Consider the following 20,437-nt stretch of genomic DNA (forward strand, 5'->3'; position numbering starts at 1 on the left):
GCACCTACATGTGGGTACAGTGGGTTTGGGGGGGTTGGACGACTAATAAGCATTAAGCAGCACAATTGTAACAGGTAGGGGGGGATGGGCCTGGGTCCACCTGCCTGAAGTCCACTGCCCTAACAACTGCTCCAGGGACCTGCATACTGCTGCCAGGGAGGTGGGTATTACAGGTATGACATTTGATGGTGAAAATAAAAAGTTGTGAAACATCATTTTTTTTGTGGTGGGAGGGGGTTAGTGACCACTGGGGGAGTCAGGGGAGATCATCCCCGATTCCCTCTGATGGTCATCTGGTCATTTAGAGCACTTTTTTGGGACCTGTTCGTGTGAAAAAAGGGTCCAACAAAAGTGTCCTAAATGTTCGCTAAAAACGCCTTTATTTTTTCGATTATCGCCCTAACGCGTACATCTCTCCTCAGCCGATAACCACGCCCCAGTTCCACCTTCGCCACACCTCTGACACGCCCCCATCAACTTTGTCCGCATCCGCGACGGAGTGCAGTTGAAAACGTCCAAAATCGGCTTTCGATTATACCGATTTATTCGTTTTTGTGAGATAAACGGCTATCTCCCAATTTGGGTCGAAATCTAGGCGTTTTTCTCTTTCGATTATAAGGTGGATAGTCTATCACCAGGGGTACCCTTTACAACAATATCAGCAATACTTGTATTAAGCTCCGTTAACTGATTTGAAAATGTAGGTCTTACCATCTGAATTTTTGATTGGAAAAAAGTAGCCAGTTGTAAAACTGTAGGGGGCGTATCCAGATTAAATGAATGATAATAAGACGTATCAGTTAACTTGTTGACTAACTGAAAAAGATATTTAGTATCAGTTACATACAGTCCAATTTTCTTTTATAAAAGGTACGTATTTTGGATATAAGCATAATTTTATAGGTATGAACAGCTGATCTCCAATTGGATCTATCTTCTAAAGTCCCACTTTTAATCCATTTACGCTCTGTCTACACCTTCTTTTAAAACTAAAGAGTTCTTCATCAAAACAATCATAATCTGTCCCCTAGTTTTAGTTTTAATATGGATTGGAGCAATGTCATCTAATATCATCTACTATAATAAAAAGCATCTCCAAACAGGAGGATAGTGGGAGGAGGAGGGGTGGGAGGGGGCATGGAAGGGTTGGGTAGGGGGAAAAATACAATGTTGATTATGTATTACAGATGAGTTTGAGGAGTTTTGGAGAGATGGTAGCCTTGTGGCTGCAGTTAAGTGTATTGTATGATTTTCTTTATTGAAATGTTGAATAAAAACAATCTTAAATTAAAAAAAAAAAAGCATCTCCAACATTCTGAAGCTGACTCCATGGCAGTGAATGGATGTAGGGTTCGTGCTGCCTGTTAACGCTGTATCCATTGCCTGTTGTGACGTTAGAGTACTTCCTGGTTCGTCACACGCGACGTCCACGCATGAGGGTGTCGTCGTCCCTCCCTTCCTCCCAGTTCCAGGCCCCCTCCCTCCGATTTTTTAAAGTCATCTTCACTTACCAAGTCAGGGTTACGGCGGATGGTAGCAGCAGTAAAACATGTGCAGGCTCGGCCCTTCTCTCTCTCTCAGTTGTGGTCCCGCCCTTGCGGAAACAGGAAATGAAGGTAGGACCACAGCTGAGAGAGAGAGAAGGGCTGAGCCTGCACGCCTTTTACTGCTGCTGGCAGCCGACGTAACCCCAACGTCATAAGTGAAGATTACTTTTAAAATTCGTAGGGAGGGACAACGACCCTGGAACTGGGAGGGACGGAGGGGTGGACCCTGAAACTCGGAGGGGGGGGCTCTGAAACTCGGAGGGGGGACCCTGAAACTCAGAGGGAGGGAGGGGTGGACCCTGAAACTCGGAGGGAGGGATGGACCCTGAAACTTGGAGGGGTGGACCCTGAAACTCGGAGGGAGGGGGGTGACGACCCTGGAACTCGGAGGGAGGGGGATGACCCTGGAACTCGGAGGGAGGGGGGTGCCCCTGGCACACACTCTCAATCTCACAGACACACTCACACCCAGTCTCTCTCTCTCTGTCACACACACACACTCGCACATTCACTCTCTCTCTCTCACAGTCACTCTCACACACGCACTCCGAGGAAAACCTTGCTAGTGCCCGTTTAATTTCTTCCAGAAATGGGCCTTTTTTTTACTACTCTGACTATATTGCCTCCAGTTTTCTTCAAAACTGAGAGGATCCAAAGCAACCCAAGAGTGATCAAACTTATTCCCAAATAAAATACTGTCTATTTTCCCTCTAGAGGAGAATCATACTTTAGGCTTAACAATTTTCACCTTAGGGTGAGAACAACAGGTTTTAAACCGGAGCAGAAAATGGTCAGACCAAATCATCTTTGGCCAAACTGCTTCTGAGAAGATAGTGTTGCCTAATTTAAGGCCAGATGAACACATAAGTAAATAGGTCTAAATGGTGACCCTACTCTACTACTACTAATCATTTCTATAGTGCTATTAGACATATGCAGCATTGTACACATTATATGCAGGTACTTTCTCTGCCCCTAGAGGGCTCACAATCTAAGTTTTTGTACCTGGGGCAGTGGAGGATTAAGTGACTGGCCCAAGGTCACAAGGAGCTGCAGTGGGAATTGAACCCAGGTTGCCAGAATCAAAGCCTGCTGCACTAACCATTAGGCCACTCCTCCCTCCTCATGAGTAGTTTGTGATGGAGGTAAATAAATGTATCCAAAGATAAAACAATATCTTTAACCTTAGAATCAGTGTAGTCCTCCAGATGAATCAAATTGCATGTTGAACGTAAAGAATTCCGAGCAATAAAAATCTTCCTTTGCTAAGGACCAACTTCCAGGAGGGTAATAAAACACAAAACATGTAAGGAAAAAAATTGATGGGAAGCCAAAATTTCCAGGTTACAGCTAATAAAAGAATCTAAAACCTTTACCCAAGATCCTTTCTAAAAACAACAACTATTCCTCCCTCTTTCTCCTTACGTGATAAAGAAGCAATTCAGTAACCCTTAGGACAGAGCTCATTAATTACTGGGTCTTCAGATGAATTAAACCAAGTTTCTGTTATAAAAAAACAACCTGGCTGATGTTCCTTCAGCCAGTCCTTAATTATATATATCAGGCTTTCAAGGCAGAAACTAGGTTCGTGAGCCCTTGGGCCACTGCCGTGGAGCAGCAGTGGCAGGCAAAACCACCCCACACCAGAGACAAGGCAGAACTCTGACAGAAACAGCTAGACTTCACCTGCGCTTGACCGCCCTTCCCCAGGAGTTGAGCCCCTGGGTGCAGGTGGCCGGCAGGACTTACTGGACAGGGCAGGCACTGGATACCAACTAGGCTGAATAGGGACGAAGGGTCAGAGGGGAAAGAAATATACATGGGCAGCAAGGCAAGAAACTGGGCTAGGACTCACAGACAGACAATACTACACAAAGCAGGAAATGGGCAAGCTAAAGGACAGGAACTGAAAGCTGCTACACAGCCACTAAAACAGGGTACAAATACTGATAGTCAAGAGACAGGACTGAAAGCTGCAGAGTAGCCACTAAAACAGGGTACAAACACTGACAGACAAGAGACAGGACTGAAAGCTGCAGAGCAGCCACTAAGCAAGAGACACAGACAAACAGAAACTAGACAAGGAATATAGACCAGAAACAAGACTACGGCAACAAGCGAATAAACCTAAGCTAAACTACACACAGACTAACTAGAATCAGACAAGGAACTATACAAGAAACCAGACTAGGCAGAAGTGCAACAAAGCACCAACAAACCATGAACCTTAGACAATGCAAAGGCAAACTCAGAAGGTTCCAGATGGTAATAAACCCATCAGCAGCTGAAACTCAACTGCAGGAATCATGAGGCAGCTACGGGTGAGGCTAGCTGCCAAACTTCAAACCAAGTCTGGAGGGCTGGAATATCTGGACTGGACCAGAAAGAAAGTCTGGAAAGTCTATGGCAGCCACCGGTTCTGGCCACCAGAGGGCGAGAGGAACACAAACCAAGACACAGGCAGAAAGCATACTGAAGAACAAAGAGAGGCTTAACACACACAGGTGCAGTATAATGGAGTAATCAGAGTCATGCTGGAAGCAGTCGGCACACAGAGACAGAGACAGAACTAACTCAGGAAGAACAGACAGAAGCCAGCACAGAAGCTGACCGCCGGAAATAAGGTGAGTCTGAGAGGGGTCGCGACCACAATCGTGACAATATAGGTTTTATTGCAAGCTGAACATACATTAATATAATAGAATAAAAAAATAAAAGTAATTACAGTGCACTCCATTTAAGTGCATGTCGGATAAGCGCGTGCTCTGTTTAACTACATGCAGTACTTGGGTCCCATTTTTGGTGCCATCAATTTCTATGGGGACAAACTTCTGTTTAGCGCACCACTGATAAGTGCAAGATTCGCTTACATGCATGATTTAAGAATGATTTAAGACCGCTTCTCTGCAGGGAAGACTCCGCATAAGCGTGCGCATGGAATATGGAAGCCGATTGGTGCGTGACAACCAACGAGATTTCAAATTTACCGCTCCTTTAGCTGCCACAGGCAGAATAAGTGAAAGAATGTTGTTAGAGTGTACACTGGGGTCGTCGTTGTTGTCGCGGCGGAACTGTAAGACTTTAACACTGGTTGAACGAATAGAAGTTCCTAAAAAAATTAGAAAACAAACAAAGTCAAGCATCTATTGCTAAAGAATATGGTGTCAATCCCAGTCAAGAAGCAGAAAGACCAGCCTCTGGAAGACTGGCAAAACAATACAAATCCACAACGGAAACAAAAATGGGCAGGAAAAGCTGAGGAGGTAGAAGATGCTCTTCTTCGGTGGTTTTCTTGAGTCAGGAGCAGACAGTTTCCTGTCAGTGGTCCACTGCTTATGGAGAAAGCTAACCAGCTAGCTGAAAGTCTTGGACTAACTGAATTCAAAGCCACTGTTGGATGGTTGGAAAGATGGAAGGAGAGGAACAACATAAAATTCAAGAAACAGCATGGTGAGAAACAAGACGCTGATGACTTTGGTGCTGAAAATTGGGTTCTTTCAGTTCTTCCTACCATCTTGAACAAGTTTGCACCTCGTGACATTTTCAATGCTGACGAAAACAGTCTCTACTAGCGAGCGATTCCTGATGGAACACTTGCATTCAAACATGCGGAAACTACTGGAGGTAAAACGTCGAAGGACCGACTGACTATCCTCCTTTGTGGCAATATGGATGGGAGTGAGAAGTTGGAACCCCTCGTCATTGGAAAGAGCAAACAGCCCCATTGCTTCAAGAAAGTTAAGCGACTTCCTATGTCATACGAGGCTAACACAAATTAATGGATGACTAGGGAAATTTGGAAGCAGTGGCTAAAGAAGTTAGACACTAGAATGCGGGCACAAAGGCGTCAGATTTTGTTGCTTTGTGATAACTGTGCTGCACACAGGGATGATGTCAGGCTGTTTAACGTCAAGGTGGTCTTCCTGCCACCAAACACTACCTCTCTGATCCAACCTATGGATCAGGGCATAATAGCCAATTTCAAACAACATTATCGGGCTCTTGAGCTACGTCGCCTGATGAGCGTTATGGATGACCAGACTGGCAAGGATAAACGTGCTGTTGAACTGGCTCGTAATCTATCACTGTTGGATTCCCTACATATGCAGAAAGAAACCTGGAATCATGGGCGTAGACTGGGGGGGGGGGCGAGGGGGGGCAATGCCCCCCCAAACGCAGGGCCGGCACCGGGCAGCTCTTCCTTCGCTCCGCCCTCTCCCCGTTCCTTCTCCTCCCTCCCTCCGGATCCGTCCCTCACCGACCTGATCTTCGAATCCTTTGTCTGCCCGGCACGCTAGCGCTCTCTCCCCTGCTGGTTCGCGCTTTAAAAATGGCCGCCGAGACTTCCAGAGCCGGCCTCGCGAGACTTAGTCTCGGCGGCCATTTTGAAGCGTGAACTGGCAGGGGAGAGTCAGCGCTAGCGGGCAGGCAAAGAATTCGAAGATCAAGTTGGTGAGGGATGGATCCGGAGGGAGGGAGGAGAACTGGCTTGCTGCGGGGGGGGGGGGGGGAGAAGGAACAGGGAGAGGGTGGGATGAAGAGAGGGCAGGGGAGAGGAGGGTCACTGCTGGACTGGGTGGATAGAGGAAAGGGGAAAGGAGGGCCACTGGGTATGGGGACAGGGGAGAGGAGGGTCACTGCTGGACTGAGTGGATGGAGGGAAGGGGAAAGGAGGGCCACTGGGCATGGGGCAGGGGAGAGGAGGGTCACTGCTGGACTGAGTGGATGGAGGGCAGGGGAAAGGAGGGGCATGGGGACAGGGGAGAGGAGGGTCACTGCTGGACTGGGTGGATGGAGGGCAGGGGAAAGGAGGGCCACTGGGCATAGGGACAGGGGAGAGGAGGGTCACTGCTGGACTGAGTGGATGGAGGGCAGGGGAAAGGAGGGCCACTGGGCATGGGGACAGGGGAGAGGAGGGTCACTGCTGGACTGAGTGGATGGAGGGCAGGGGAAAGGAGGGCCACTGGGTATGGGGACAGGGGAGAGGAGGGTCACTGCTGGACTGAGTGGATGGAGGGCAGGGGAAAGGAGGGCCACTGGGTATGGGGACAGGGGAGGGGAGGGTCACTGCTGGACTGAGTGGATGGAGGGCAGGGGAGAGGAGGGTCACTGCTGGACATGGGTGGATGGAGGGCAGGGGAAAGGAGGGCCACTGGGCATGGGGGAAGGGGAAAGGAGAGTCGCTGGGTATGGGTGCTTTCAGGGCAAAGGGAGAGAAGGGTCGCTGGACATGGGTGGATGGAGGGCAGGGGAGAGAAAAGGAATGCTGGACATGGATGGAGGGGAGGAAAGAGTGAGGAAGGAGATGAGATGAGGGAAAAGGAAGAGAGGAGAAAAACTGCACATGGATGAAGAAAATAGGCAGAAGCTGAGGACCAGAAATGAAGAAGAAAGGAGGAAAGGAAAGAAATAAATGGAAAGGAAGCACTGGAAACTGAGTTAAGAGGACAGATAGCAGCAGAATCAGATACTGGACCAGCATGATCAGAAAAACAGTCACCAGACAACAAAGGTAGAAAAAAATTATTTTATTTTCATTATAGTGTTTGGAATATGTTCACTTTGAGAATCAGGTGCTCAACATTAAAAGTTTATATTTACTTATTTATACCCCCCCCCAGGCTCTCTCCCCGGCTAAAGCCAGCTCTGCAATTTGGGGGGGGGGGGCGCAGAGGGGGACCGGGGGGGGGGAGAGTCTGTTGTTAAACATTTACCAGCACACCACTGCCTGCCGCCAAACCCGCTGCCTCTCCGATTCAGTGGCTATCCATCGTCAAACGAACACTGGTTATTCCCAAAAAAGCCAGCTCTTGCTCCCTTCCTTCCTCCATATTAGCATAATTTGCATATACATATATGCAAATGAATATGCTAATATGCCCCGCCCCTTCCTTTGTCCCCCCCCCCCCCCCCAAATGAAACAGTCAAACTACGCCTATGCCTGGAATCATGTTACACAGGCAACCATTGTGAACTGCTACAAGCGGGCAAGCTTTGTTAAGGATGTGGAGAGGGACGAAACAGATGCAGCTGTTGAAAACGTGTCAGATGAACAGGTTGTTGACATCCCAGCCGGTATTACTGAAGAGGAGTTTCATCACTACGTAGCTGTTGATTATGATCTACAAACAGCTGATGACAGCACTGATGTGGAGATATGCGCCTACACGCAGGCAACAACGGCTGATGATGAAACAGAGGATGAAATGAGCAGCGAGGCACATGCTGATGAAATTCAACAACCTCCACCTGTCACTTTTGCAAGAGCGCTGGAGAGTCTCAACACCGTGCGGGCCTATCTGGAGGCCACTGGATGGCAGACGTAGTCTATGGAACTCACAGACCCATTAGTGTACAGAGGACTATAACTGATTACTTCAAGTAAGCCTGTCAGTTAATGGAGACTGTATACTGTACGTATAATAATAAACAGTATTGTACATATGTTTATCAGATGTCAAGCTTCTTTGGGTCACAATGGTTAAGTGCATGCTCCGGTTAACTGCATGCATTTCTTTGGTCCCACACCCTATATATCTAATATCTTGACATGGTAGAATTCTCTTTAAATTGACCCTGTTCTTAATGGTCAATGTTTTCTTATTAAAGGATCTTTGCTGTCATTTTTATCTAGAAACATTAAGGACCTCAATTTGTCTTCGTAGAGCTACAGCACAGTCCACTAGAAACCTAGCTGAAGGTACAAAATTAGTATGTGTAGTAGTATAACTCATAAAAGATGGGTAAGAAGTGGCAATTAAAAATATTTCTCTCGGTAGAGATAGTAATCTCCCACCCAATTATAAAAAGCAGTATACAAATCCAAACTCTATAATAATAAAACTTAAGCCAGTACAGATAAAGTATAATCAAAAATGAAAACAGTTCTAATACTCTCACAAATGCACAAAATTGTAAATGAACACACTACTAAGTCCCTAGCGCTAACATCATCAAAAGCACCATGGAAATAGCACTTCCACCTCCTACCTCCCACAATACAAGATACTAGAGAACTAATGCAGTCAAAGTACACTCTACCAGGAGGGGTTCAGATGTTGAGCAGTAACATGAACTGATACTACCAGACAGCCTCTTAATATCCTCTTGGTTGAATTGACCACTCAGCCTAGATGCTGCACCACTCAGGCCATATCCTGTTTGCTCTCCTGAAGCGATTTGGCTCAGATCAGCCATTTGATCAGGTAGGGGTAAACCAGGATGCCTTCCTTCCGAAAGGCTGTAGCCATGACCACCATCATCTTGGAAAAGGTGCGTAGAGCCATAGCCAATCCAAATGGGAGGGCATAGAACTGAAAATGCTGCCCCGGAATCACAAATCAGAGGAAGCACTGATGCACCAGATAAATGGAAATATGCAGATAGGCCTTCATGAGATCCATGGAAGTGAGGAACGTACCTGGGCTGGACTGTGACAATGACTGAATGCAGGGTCTCCATGCAAAAATGAGGCACCTTCAGGGCTCAGTTCACAAACTTCAAGTCTAGAATGGGACGGTAGGCACCCTTCTTCTTGGACACCACAAAATAGATGGAATACACTCCAGAGCCACGCTCCTGCTGAGGCACTGGAACCACAGCATGCAGCAACAGCAACTTTTGCAAGGTGGACAACCACCGTGACCTTCCAAGGAGCCTTCAGGAAAATGTCTGTAAGCAGTCGCTCGAATTCTAAAACATAACCGTCCCGCATCACTTCGAGGACCCAACGGTATCCCACTCAGCCTCCCACTCAGCCATCTATCCCCCCTTCAATCTGTTCAGAACTCTGCTGCACGTCTTATATTCCGCCAAAACCGTAATTCTCATATCACCCCTCTCCTCAGGTCACTTCACTGGCTTCCGATCAGATACCGCATACAATTCAAGCTTCTCCTCCTTACTTACAAATGCACTCACTCTGCTGCTCCTCACTACCTCTCTACCCTCATCTCCCCCTACGTTCCTGCCCGTAACCTCCGCTCACATGACAAATCCCTTCTCTCAGTACCCTTCTCCACCACTGCCAACTCCAGGCTCCGCCCATTTTACCTTGCCTCACTCTATGCCTGGAACAATCTTCCTGAACCCCTACGCCAAGCCCCCTCCCTACCCATCTTCAAATCCTTGCTTAAAGCTCACCTCTTCAATGCTGCTTTCGGAACCTAACCTTTCAAACATATAGGCTGCCCCAATCTGCCTGACCTATCAGATTGACTGTACATTTGTCTTTTAGATTGTAAGCTCCTTGAGCAGGGACTGTCCTTCCATGTTAAATTGTACAGCGCTGCGTAACCCTAGTAGCATTTTAGAAATGTTAAGTAGTAGTAGTAGAGGTAGTAGTGGTATCGTGGCCCACCTCTAGTAAAGATGACTCAGCCTTGTTCCCAAGGCGAGTGAAGGAGGGCCCAAGACACCTTCACTAGGAGGCGTGGGACTGTTCTGTCGCAAGGGGAGCTGAGACCCTGCCCTCGAAGACCACTGCAAAAGGACTGCATCCGCTGGTAAAACCTACCTTGCTGAGTAGTCCTAGACCGGCCTGGCCTATAAGGCCGTGCATCCATCAGGGGATGGAATCGGAAACAGCTTGGGCATTGCCCTCTGGACCCTACAAAGGGAATCCGGAGCATTCCACTTCACAAAGACCATGTCCTGGAGATCCTGATTCATGGGAAAGCCAATTTGCTAAATAGATACTTTCGTTCTGTTTTTACTGAAGAAAATCCTGGGGAAGGACCGAGAGGGACTGACAAAAGTACACCTGAGAATGAGGTGGATAGAGCACCGTTCACGGAAGAGAGTGTGTATGAACAACTTGGAAAGCTAAAGGTGGACAAAGCCATGGGGCCGGACGGGATCCACCCCAGAATACTGAGGGAGCTCAGAGAGGTTCTGGCGGGTCCTCTTAAAGATTTGTTTAATAAATCCTTGGCAACGGGAGAGGTTCCAAGGGATTGGAGAACGGCGGAGGTGGTCCCTCTTCACAAAAGTGGTGATAGGGAAGAAGCTGGAAACTACAGGCCGGTAAGCCTCACTTCGGTTATTGGAAAAGTAATGGAAGCCATGCTGAAGGAAAGGATAGTGAATTTCCTGGAAGCCAATAAGTTGCAAGATCTGAGACAACAAGGCTTCACCAAAGGGAAATCGTGCCAAACGAATCTCATTGAATTCTTTGACTGGGTGACAGGAGAATTAAATCAAGGACGTGCTATGGACGTCATCTACTTAGATTTCAGCAAGGCTTTTGACACGGTTCCCCACAGGAGGCTCTTGAATAAACTAGAAGGGCTGAAGATAGGACCCAAAGTGGTGAACTGGATTAGGAACTGGTTGATGGGCAGACGCCAGAGGGTGGTGGTAAATGGAGTTCGCTCGGAGGAGGGAAAGGTGAGTAGTGGAGTGCCTCAGGGATCGGTGCTGGGGCCCATTCTGTTCAATATATTTGTGAGTGACATTGCCGAAGGGTTAGAAGGTAAAGTTTGCCTTTTGGCGGATGACACCAAGATTTGCAACAGAGTGGATACCCCGGAGGGAGTGGAAAACATGAAAAAAGATCTGAAGAAGCTGGAAGAATGGTCTAACATTTGGCAATTAAAATTCAATGCGAAGAAATGCAAAGTGATGCACTTAGGGAGTAGAAATCCAAGGGAGGCGTATGTGTTAGGTGGGGAGAGCCTGACAGACACGGACGGGGAAAGGGATCTTGGGGTGATAGTATCTGAGGACCTGAAGGCGATGAAACAGTGCGACAAAGCGGTGGCCGTAGCGAGAAGGTTGCTAGGCTGTATAGAGAGAGGTGTGACCAGCAGGAGGTTTTAATGCCCCTGTATAAGACGTTGGTGAGGCCCCACCTGGAGTATTGTGTTCAGTTTTGGAGGCCGTACCTTGCGAAGGATGTTAAAAAAATGGAAGCGGTGCAAAGAAAAGCTACGAGGATGGTATGGGAGTTGCGTTCCAAGACGTATGAAGACAGACTTGCTGACCTGAACATGTATACTCTGGAGGAAAGGAGGAACAGGGGTGATATGATACAGACGTTCAAATATTTGAAAGGTATTAATCCGCAACGAATCTTTTCCGGAGATGGGAAGGTGGTAGAATGAGAGGACATGAAATGAGATTGAAGGGGGGCAGACTCAGGAAAGATGTCAGGAAATATTTCTTCACAGAGAGGGTGGTGAACGCTTGGAATGCCCTCCCGCGGGAGGTGGTGGAGATGAAAACGGTAACGGAATTCAAACATGCATGGGATAGGCATAAAGGAATCCTGTGCAGAAGGAATGGATCCACAGAAGCTTAGCTGAAATTGGGTGGCGGGGTGAAGAGGGGTTGGTGGTTGAGAGGCTAGGATAGGGGAGGGCAGACTTATACAGGGTCTGTGCCGGAGCCGGTGATGGGAGGCAGGACTGGTGGTTGGGAGGTGGGAAATACTGCTGGACAGACTTATACGGTCTGTGCCCTGAAAAAGACAGGAAAAAAAGAAAAACACAAAAGGCAACAGTCTACTTGCTACATAAAAGTCTGTTATAAAAAATAGACCGATACACATATATAAAAACAAAGAAATAATTTATTCAAACCATGTGTATCGGTCTACTTTTTATAACAGACTGAAAAAGACAGGTACAAATCAAGGTAAGGTATACACATATGAGTTTATTGTGGGCAGACTAGATGGACCGTGCAGGTCTTTTTCTGCCGTCATCTACTATGTTACTATGGTGGCTGCCAACTCCCTTTGACCAAAGGATCCACCTTTCCGGACAGCAATCTCAGCAACCGGCTCATCCTCAAAGTGAAGGACCGAGCACAACTGGGTAATGAGCTCTGCCAGCTCGTCCCGGTGGAACACCCTAGCCATTGAGGGATCTTCCCCTGGAAGAAGCTGCTCATCCTCCAAGCCTGGAAGAGCCAGTCAATCTTGCTCCAGCTCACCGATCTCCTCTTCAGAAGGTCACAAATAGATCTCCTCCAGGACTTCCAGTCCTCCTTACTGCCATACAGCCGGAGGCAGTGGAGCCAGACCAGGGACCACCTGTGTGTACACCCTAGGAGTCACAGTGGCCCCCATGGACCATCACCCCTACCAAGAAGTCCGTGTGAGAACAGAGAGGGAGGGGAAATAAAATAAAACTACTCCTTTTTTTTTTGTTTATATCTCTCTGCTTCTGTAAAACTAAGGAAGAAAATCCTCAACCAAAGAAAAGAAGCATCTGAAGGAATTACCCCCCTTTCAGGCCTACTGGACTAGCTGCAGACTGCTTGACTACCATCTGCTGGAGACTGAGAACATACTGGCTAGCTATGAGATGGTACAAGGCTATTAAATAGGTCTCAGAAATTGTGTTCTCAGTGTCCATCTGCTGGTAGGCGAGCATAACCCATGTGTCAACAGCTGGATCAGTCTGGAGGGCTGATAAGGACTTTTCAATTTTATTTAATGATATCATATGGATATGGGAAGCTTTAAAATAAAATGTTAAAAAGCTGTCAAATTAAAAAAACGCACACACATAGGCAGTCATAAGCGTTTGCTGTTGTTTATATATATTGTCATCATAAACTAAAATAAAAGGCATATAGGGTAAAAGGAGGACGGATTGAGCCAGCCGGGTTTTACTTCCATTGCTTTCCATTGAAAGCAATGGAAGTAAAACCCGGCTGGCTCAATTACTTCCATTGAAAGCAATTGCTTTCCATTGAAAGCAATGGAAGTAAAACCCGGCTGGCTCAATCCGTCCTCCTTTTTCTGGAGCCATATGGTAACCCTAGGTAGCACTAAAATCCACAATACAGCATTGCAAATAACAAAGCAAGCTCTGAGCACTGACAAACACATTTTGAATATAACCCTACCCCGCCTTCACAGAACCGTCGAAAACTCCCCCAATCCCCCTTACATCCCCCCACCAACAATACCCTCTTAACAGAGAGAATGCAACACCTAGGAAGTTTAATAAAACGATATAAACCTCACTAGTTTGCTATTGTTTTGTTCTGACCAAAACGGCGGCAAGCTCCGCCCACTGCCTTCAGCCCAGATAGGATCATGCCGTCTCCTGTCATTAAATTTCCTTGGGTCGGCTACTCCTCGTGACTCCGCCTTCTCCCTCCCGGCCGTCACTCGAGACCGGAAAAAGGTGGGCTCGGCGCGGCGTCAGCTGACTGGCGTCCATTTTGTTTCCGTTTGCTGCCTTGCTGTGTGCTGTGTGACGGGAGCGCGGCGGAAGGAAAGGCACCGACCCGTTCCCAGCTGCCGCCATGGCGCTGAAGATGGTGAAGGGTAGTATCGACCGGATGTTCGATAAGAATCTGCAGGACCTGGTGCGCGGTATTAGGAACCACAAGGAGGATGAGGTGAGCAGGGCCCCGGTACCGACGGCCTTCCTCGCGCGTGACATCCGCAGAGTTTCTGGATAGTGCGATCCCACCGGTGCCTTGGGAGGGACAAACACCTCGTCGCCTTATTGTAGGGGCCAGTTTCAGGAGCTAAATGTCATGATGGGATGGGATGGGGAGGGGAAGAACAGCCCTCATATCTGTCCCGCTGCAACCTCAGAGGAGAGAGGACGGAGTGGAGAGTCTGCTCTTGTCGTTTCCTGTACATGGAAGTGATACTGGCATTTTTAGCACCAGTGTTAGCAGGTGCACAGACATCAGTTTAACTTCCCTAAATGAAACTTCTCTTCCCGTTTCCTTGAGTTATTGGACCTGTCAGGCTAGGATGGTATGATGAGGGATTTTCCTCCAAACCTATAAGCTAAGCAAACTTATTTGCCTGCAATGGAGGTTTTCCGTGGACAGCAGGGTAAGTCAGCCACAGTGTAGGTGAGTTACTTTTTAACTGAATAAGGGACTGAAGGGGAGATGAACAGAACTCTGGTGCTGTAATAACGCTGGAAAATACCGGCTCTCGCAAGGTGAAACAAATAGCAAAGATGCTTAATACAGCGTGCAAATTATATGTATGCTGTTACTGTTGAGCATTGGTCAGTAAAGGGGGTCAGACTGTTCCTGTTGCATTCCCACATGAGCTGTGCGTTTGGTAGTTCTAAGGAGCTGGCCATAAGCTTGGAAATGGTGCTGACCCTCTCTGCCCCATACCTCTGCAATCAGTGAGAGCTTTTAGAGTACTGTTTTCCTTGCAGCCCTCAGCTTGGAGCATAGAACATCCAACAGAAATCCTGGGCAGAGAGGGCTGGTAAAGTCACCCTGCCGTAAAACCTACTGACAGCTCCAGAGCTGTCGGTAGGTTTTAGCTGTTCTAGCAGAGGTTTTCTGTGTGCTGTTTCTCTGTGCATTGCACAGAATTCATAATGAGCTTCTAGTATTGGTCACTGCCTCTGTGCATTAGCCACATAACGTTTCATTTAGACTGGCTAAAACCAGTCTAAACAAAAGTTGCAAGCACTGTAACCTTTGAGCATCTCCCTCTGAGTTATTACTCCTTTGTTAAAGAGGAAAAGGAAGATTCCCTAGAACACCAAAGTATATGAAAGCACTATTTTGGTATTTGCAGCTTCGAGCATAGGCACGTGAAGATGTGTATGATCTCTTTATTTAACTCACAAAGCAAGAATTGAGTTAATGGTTTTGAATCCCAATTTTACCAGTGACTAATCCAGTTTAGACCGATACAGGGCTGGTTCTGATGCCTTGAGTGGGAATGTCGGTGGTGCCCCAGTATCCTTCCCTGTCCTCTCCCCTCCCCATTGATCCCTAAACTTGAAGGTAAAGATCTATCTTGCGGTGGCCACTTTTTTTGTGAAGGTAGTAGTGGAGCAGAAAGGTTAGGGGGAGAGTAGTGGCAAAGCAGGAACTGAAATCTCATTGATTGGGACAAACCATGTTGACATTTTCAGTTAGAGTATCCTGGTTCTACATCTATATAGATATGAGCATTGTATTATTTTGGAAGAGTAGCCTAGTGGTTAGAGCACTGGGAAAGCCCGGTTCAAATCTCACTTTTCTCCTTCTGGTTTGAAACAGATTGTAAGCCCTCATGGGACAGGAAAATACCTAGTGTAAACCCTCGGAGCTACTACTGAAAAAGGTGTTATAATCCAAATACAAAATACTTTAGTAATGAAAGTAACAAAATATTTTTCTCTGATTTTATTTAAGTTGTGGGCTGCCTGTGGTGTTCTGTTTGCCCAATTCACTGTTGCTAGTCCTGCTTATGATCTGCCTGCAGCAGGTTGGTTGATATGTGTGTGGAAGGTTTTTATTTTTTCCTCCCTGTACTGCACCCATTAACCCCCTACCCCGTTTTAATTAGAATAGCTCTCCTGAACCGTTGGCAGACTGCGCCCTGTGTCAGAGGAAGCTAGTGGCATTTTCCTTGCCTTTGCCTTGCCTTTGCCAGATGACACTAAACACAATCAGGCCCAGATGCACTAAACTTTAATGACCTTTTAACAACCCTTTAACGAAGAATTTTTGAACCGTGGCATGTCTTAAAGGCCATTTTCCGACCACGGTAGCAGAAAACGAAAACGGAATGCAGATGAGCAAATTGTGTAGAAACCCCATTGAAACGAGATGCATTAAAGTTTTCCGACTACCCTAATGCAGGAAAACTGCCGGAAAGCTAACGACAGGTCCTGTCATTAGGGCTATCCGATTAAAAATTTTAATGTAAAAAAAAAAAAAAAAGCGAGGGGGCGAAAATGCGCGTCAGGGGCGTCTTTTATTGACACCCAAGGTTGCTGCTGCTCCCCGCTCCTGCATCACTATAAAAGTGAAAAAGAAAAAAAAAAAGGTTCGGAAGGGGGCAAAGGCGCTCGTCAGGAGTGTCCTTTATGGACGGCCTTGTCTCCCCCCTGCTCGTGGTCGCCGCTGCTGCTTCCCGGTTCCTCCCCCAGCATTAAATAAAAATACAAAACAAAGCTTTAGGAGCCCTGGCCCCCCTCCCTTCCTGTCTCTAAACTCTTTCTCCACACAGCTGCACCTCCCCGCCCCCGCCACCCCCCCCTGAGATCGTCGCCCGCCCCCTCCACAGGGCCCCCCCCCCGCATTACCCCCCAGCGCCTCTTACCTCTGTATGAAGGTGCTGCACGGGCAAGAAGACCATCAGATCACTGCAGTCTTCAGGACGTCTCTCTCCTTCTCTGACATGGCCCCGCCCCCGTCTGATGTAAGAAACCTACGTCAGACGGGGGCGGGCCCAGGTCAGGGAAGACGAAGGAGACAGACATCCTGAAGACTGCAGCGATCTGATGGTCTTTTTGCCCGTGCAGCGCCTTCATACAGAGGTGAGAGGCACTGCACGGGCCCGGTAATGCGAGGGGGGGGAGTGACGGCGACGACCTCGGGGGGGGCACAGGGGCGGAGGGAGGCGGAGCTGTGTGGAGAAAGAGTTTAGAGACAGGAAGGGAGGGGGGCCAGTGCTCCTAAAGCTTTGAGTTTTGTTTTATGCTTTTATTTAATGCTGGGGGAGGAAGCGGGGAGCAGCAGCGGCGACCAAGGGGGGGGGGACAAGGCCGTCCATATAGGATGCTCCTGACGAGCGCCTTTGCCCCCTCCCGATCCACGTGTTTGTGGGTTTTTTTGTTTGTTTTTTTGACATTTGTGGCATGCGCAGAGCAGCCAGCATAACGCTTGGCTGCTCTGCGCATGCTTTAGAGGCTGATTACCGATGGGGATTCCACCAGATTGATGCATTGTACTTTCAAATACCGCACCGAACATGTGCGACTTGTTTGTTTGCTGCATTGTTTGTTTTTTAAAATTCGGTAACAGCTTTTACGTTTTTGCTTTTTTTTACGTTTGGTTGATGCATCTGGGCCTCAGAGTCCACATCTGCAGTTTGTTGAAATAACTTTTTGTGTGTCCCAGCTCCAAAAACAAGGTTTTCCTCCTAACTAAAGGGTCACAGAAATCATCTCAGATCTATATTCTGAGCCTTAACACAATCGGTGTTGGTTCTCTCCATCTTTCAGCTGCTTACTTGGACCTGCTTACCCCTTAGTTCTGGTGGGATCAAGTTTCAAAGAAATACCTCCTCTTTCTTCTCCTTTTGGTTATGGTGCTGACTCACAGGTGCTAATTTTCAAAGCATATAGACTTACAAAGTTACATAGGGGCTAATTTTCAAAGCACTTAGAAAATTCCATAGTCTCTGTGCTTTGAAAATGAACCTCACAATATCTTTCTCAATGTGCTTAAATCTTTCAGATATGTTTCTGGATGTCTGAGAGCTTGTGACTTTGGTATCTCTGCAGGAACGGTTGTGGGGAATTTCAAGGCCAGAATTTGACTGTAGCTGATGGCAGGCAGGACTTTGACAGAGGCTGGGGAGACTTCTGATTCTAGTTTTGTTTCCTTCACTAGCACCAACCTACCTGGAAATCCCGGGCAGTGCCCCTTATCACATAGTACACATTGTTGCAGCCCTGCTCACTCTTTCCCATATTCAGTGCTAATTGAGCAGGTTTTTGCTTCTTCTCATGGCCATTCACCAAAGGCTTTTTTCTTTCCGCTGACGGCACATTCAGTATTCACTAAGTTGGTTACAGAAAAATACTGCATCTTGTAATGGGCTGTCTCGCATCAGAATCACAGTTCTTAGGTCTGGTAGTGTCTTAGTTTTTGCTATTTTATTTCCTAATCTTGCCAGCCTGCCAGGTGGCTTAAGCTGCCTCCTGGTTCTGCAGTAGCTGCTTGGTTGCTTTTGGTGACCCATAGTAATTCTAGCAGCAAGATGGACTTTAACCACCTTTTATGAAGAGATTCACCCAAAGTAGTATACAGCTTGACTTAAAACTTGCAGTTTTGTTAACAGCATTACCAGTTATGTATTATTTTTTGTCTGCTTCCTTACTTAGGCATAGTTCAGCCCAAATTGTTTGCAAAATATAATGCAGCAAACCATACTTCATAAAAATACATCCAAAATACAATCTAAAAGCACAATTTATGGACATATAAAACATTTAATACTTTGTGGTGGTCCTGAAGAAAATCCTCTGTGACTTATGCCAGCAACAGCCCTAGAAAAAAATGCATTATCACTAAGATGGTAAGGTTATCTAAAACTATTTAGATTCAAATTAAGCAAGGTACATTATTACCTTTCCACTTGGTGGTTAAATAGAGGGTGGCTTACCAGGTTGTTGGTTATTCTTAACAGTCACAGTTAAAGTAAGCTGGTGTGTTAGTGGAACTATGGTCTGTGCCTCACCAGTTCATTGTGTCATGGCAAGAACAGGATTTAATGTCCTTTAGGACTGATGTATAAAACTCGCTTAAATTAGTTATATAATTACTAAACTGTTTCCTTGGCAAAGCTTCCTAAAGTGGTATACAGTAATAGACACAGATGATTAAAAATGAAAAATTACAAACAAAATCAAACAAACCCAATTTCACCCTACTGGTCTGAGCATTAAAAATGACTTAATTACAAAAACATCAAGATGGCATTACAGTGGTCATAATATGGCCCTGAATCACCAGTCTCAGTTAAACCACAACTCCAAGTACCTGCCTATTTCAAATCTCACAGAAAGGGGTACAGAGAATTGGGAATATCAGCAGAGATCATCAGATGTTCAGTCTTTTTTTTTTTGGGGGGGGGGGGAGGAGAAGAGGACAAGTTTTGGCTAAGAATTAAGCTCAATTTCACATTTGTAGATAAATGTGGGCTTGGCTGTAAAAAGACATCACTAATCTTATTATGCAAAATTAACCTATGAGGAAACATTACCATCTGAATAAAAATGTATGTGATGTGGGGTATGTAAACTTGCCATACAAGAGATGAAATATTTGTTGCTACTTGGTGTGATATGGCATGATATCTGGCTCATTTCTCTCCAGTCACAAGATCAGATTGTGTGTACAAATATTGAACGATTTTAATTTCAGATATTTGCCAGAGTGAAGATGAAAAGATGACTTTGTGGTTTTATAAAGTAGCATATCACATTTTGTTTTTCTCCATTTTATGTTGTGATAACCTTGGTAACCCCATAGAGGGAAATGAGCTTTAGAAATCAGGTTGCAAAAATTCCAGCAAACCACAGAATTTCACACTTAATGGAAACAATTAAAGCAGGCTAGCTAGTTGGTTGACATTTTGATGATTTAAAATGTTGAGAACTATCATCTGTCATGGATTTGAACCATATTTTAAGTACATATCTATACCCAAATATTTGAAAGTTGAGAAAAAGTTGACTAAGCTATTAAAGGCAACATTATGGTGATGCTAGAGAATTGAGTTATGTACGTGTATATCGAGGGAATTTATGGGAAGGGTGGGATTTATACTTACAAACAACAAACAGGAAACAGCAGATGTATTCAGGTGGTCATTATCTCTGCTTTTTGCTGGTTATGTATTCATATCATGTAACTGCCGGATATGAGAATGGCAGACAGTGCCTGACAAGACTCCACATTGGTGAATGCTGTATATATAATTCTGGGCTGTGATTAGGTTTTCAAAATCTTATTAACTATGAAAAATAATGCATAAATGCATTACTCGTGCAGTGCCTTATGGGGTCATGTTTACTTAGACACAATATGAGGACAGCACTGACACAAGTCAAGAAAACCATGCATTAGGTGAGAATGGGTGTTGTTTGCACAGTTATAGTGATGCTGCCACCTTCTAGGGACTGTAGACATTTTCGTACAGTGGACTAATAATCTGTCTCTGCCTGAACCAAGAATTAAGGCCCAGGTTTCTGAGCTTTAAGGGAGAATGAATCACTAGGTATTTAACTAACACTGACTGTGCAAATGTCACATTCATTTGATTCCTTATTAAGGTGTTATGCTCTTGTGTAAATTGGCTAAGTTTGCTGCTTGAGTCATCTCAAGTACAGACCACAGCTTATTGTGTATGCTATGGTGTTTAGGTACCATAAGCTTTCACCAAA

The 20,437-nt window shown here is 46.2% G+C and overlaps 1 protein-coding gene across 1 annotated transcript in view; it reads left to right on the plus strand.

The window, feature by feature from the left end:
• The first annotated feature begins 13,727 nt into the window (after window positions 1-13,727).
• The window catches only part of AP3D1 (adaptor related protein complex 3 subunit delta 1), a 131,823-nt gene continuing 125,113 nt past the window's right edge, over window positions 13,728-20,437 (plus strand). Inside the window, 1 exon segment of the mRNA XM_030219918.1 lies at window positions 13,728-13,904. Within this exon segment, the coding sequence (XP_030075778.1) occupies window positions 13,809-13,904 (96 nt within the window). The 5' untranslated portion in view covers window positions 13,728-13,808.

The sequence above is a fragment of the Microcaecilia unicolor genome, chromosome 11, assembly GCF_901765095.1.
Source record: "Microcaecilia unicolor chromosome 11, aMicUni1.1, whole genome shotgun sequence".
Taxonomy (NCBI): Eukaryota; Metazoa; Chordata; class Amphibia; order Gymnophiona; family Siphonopidae; genus Microcaecilia; species Microcaecilia unicolor.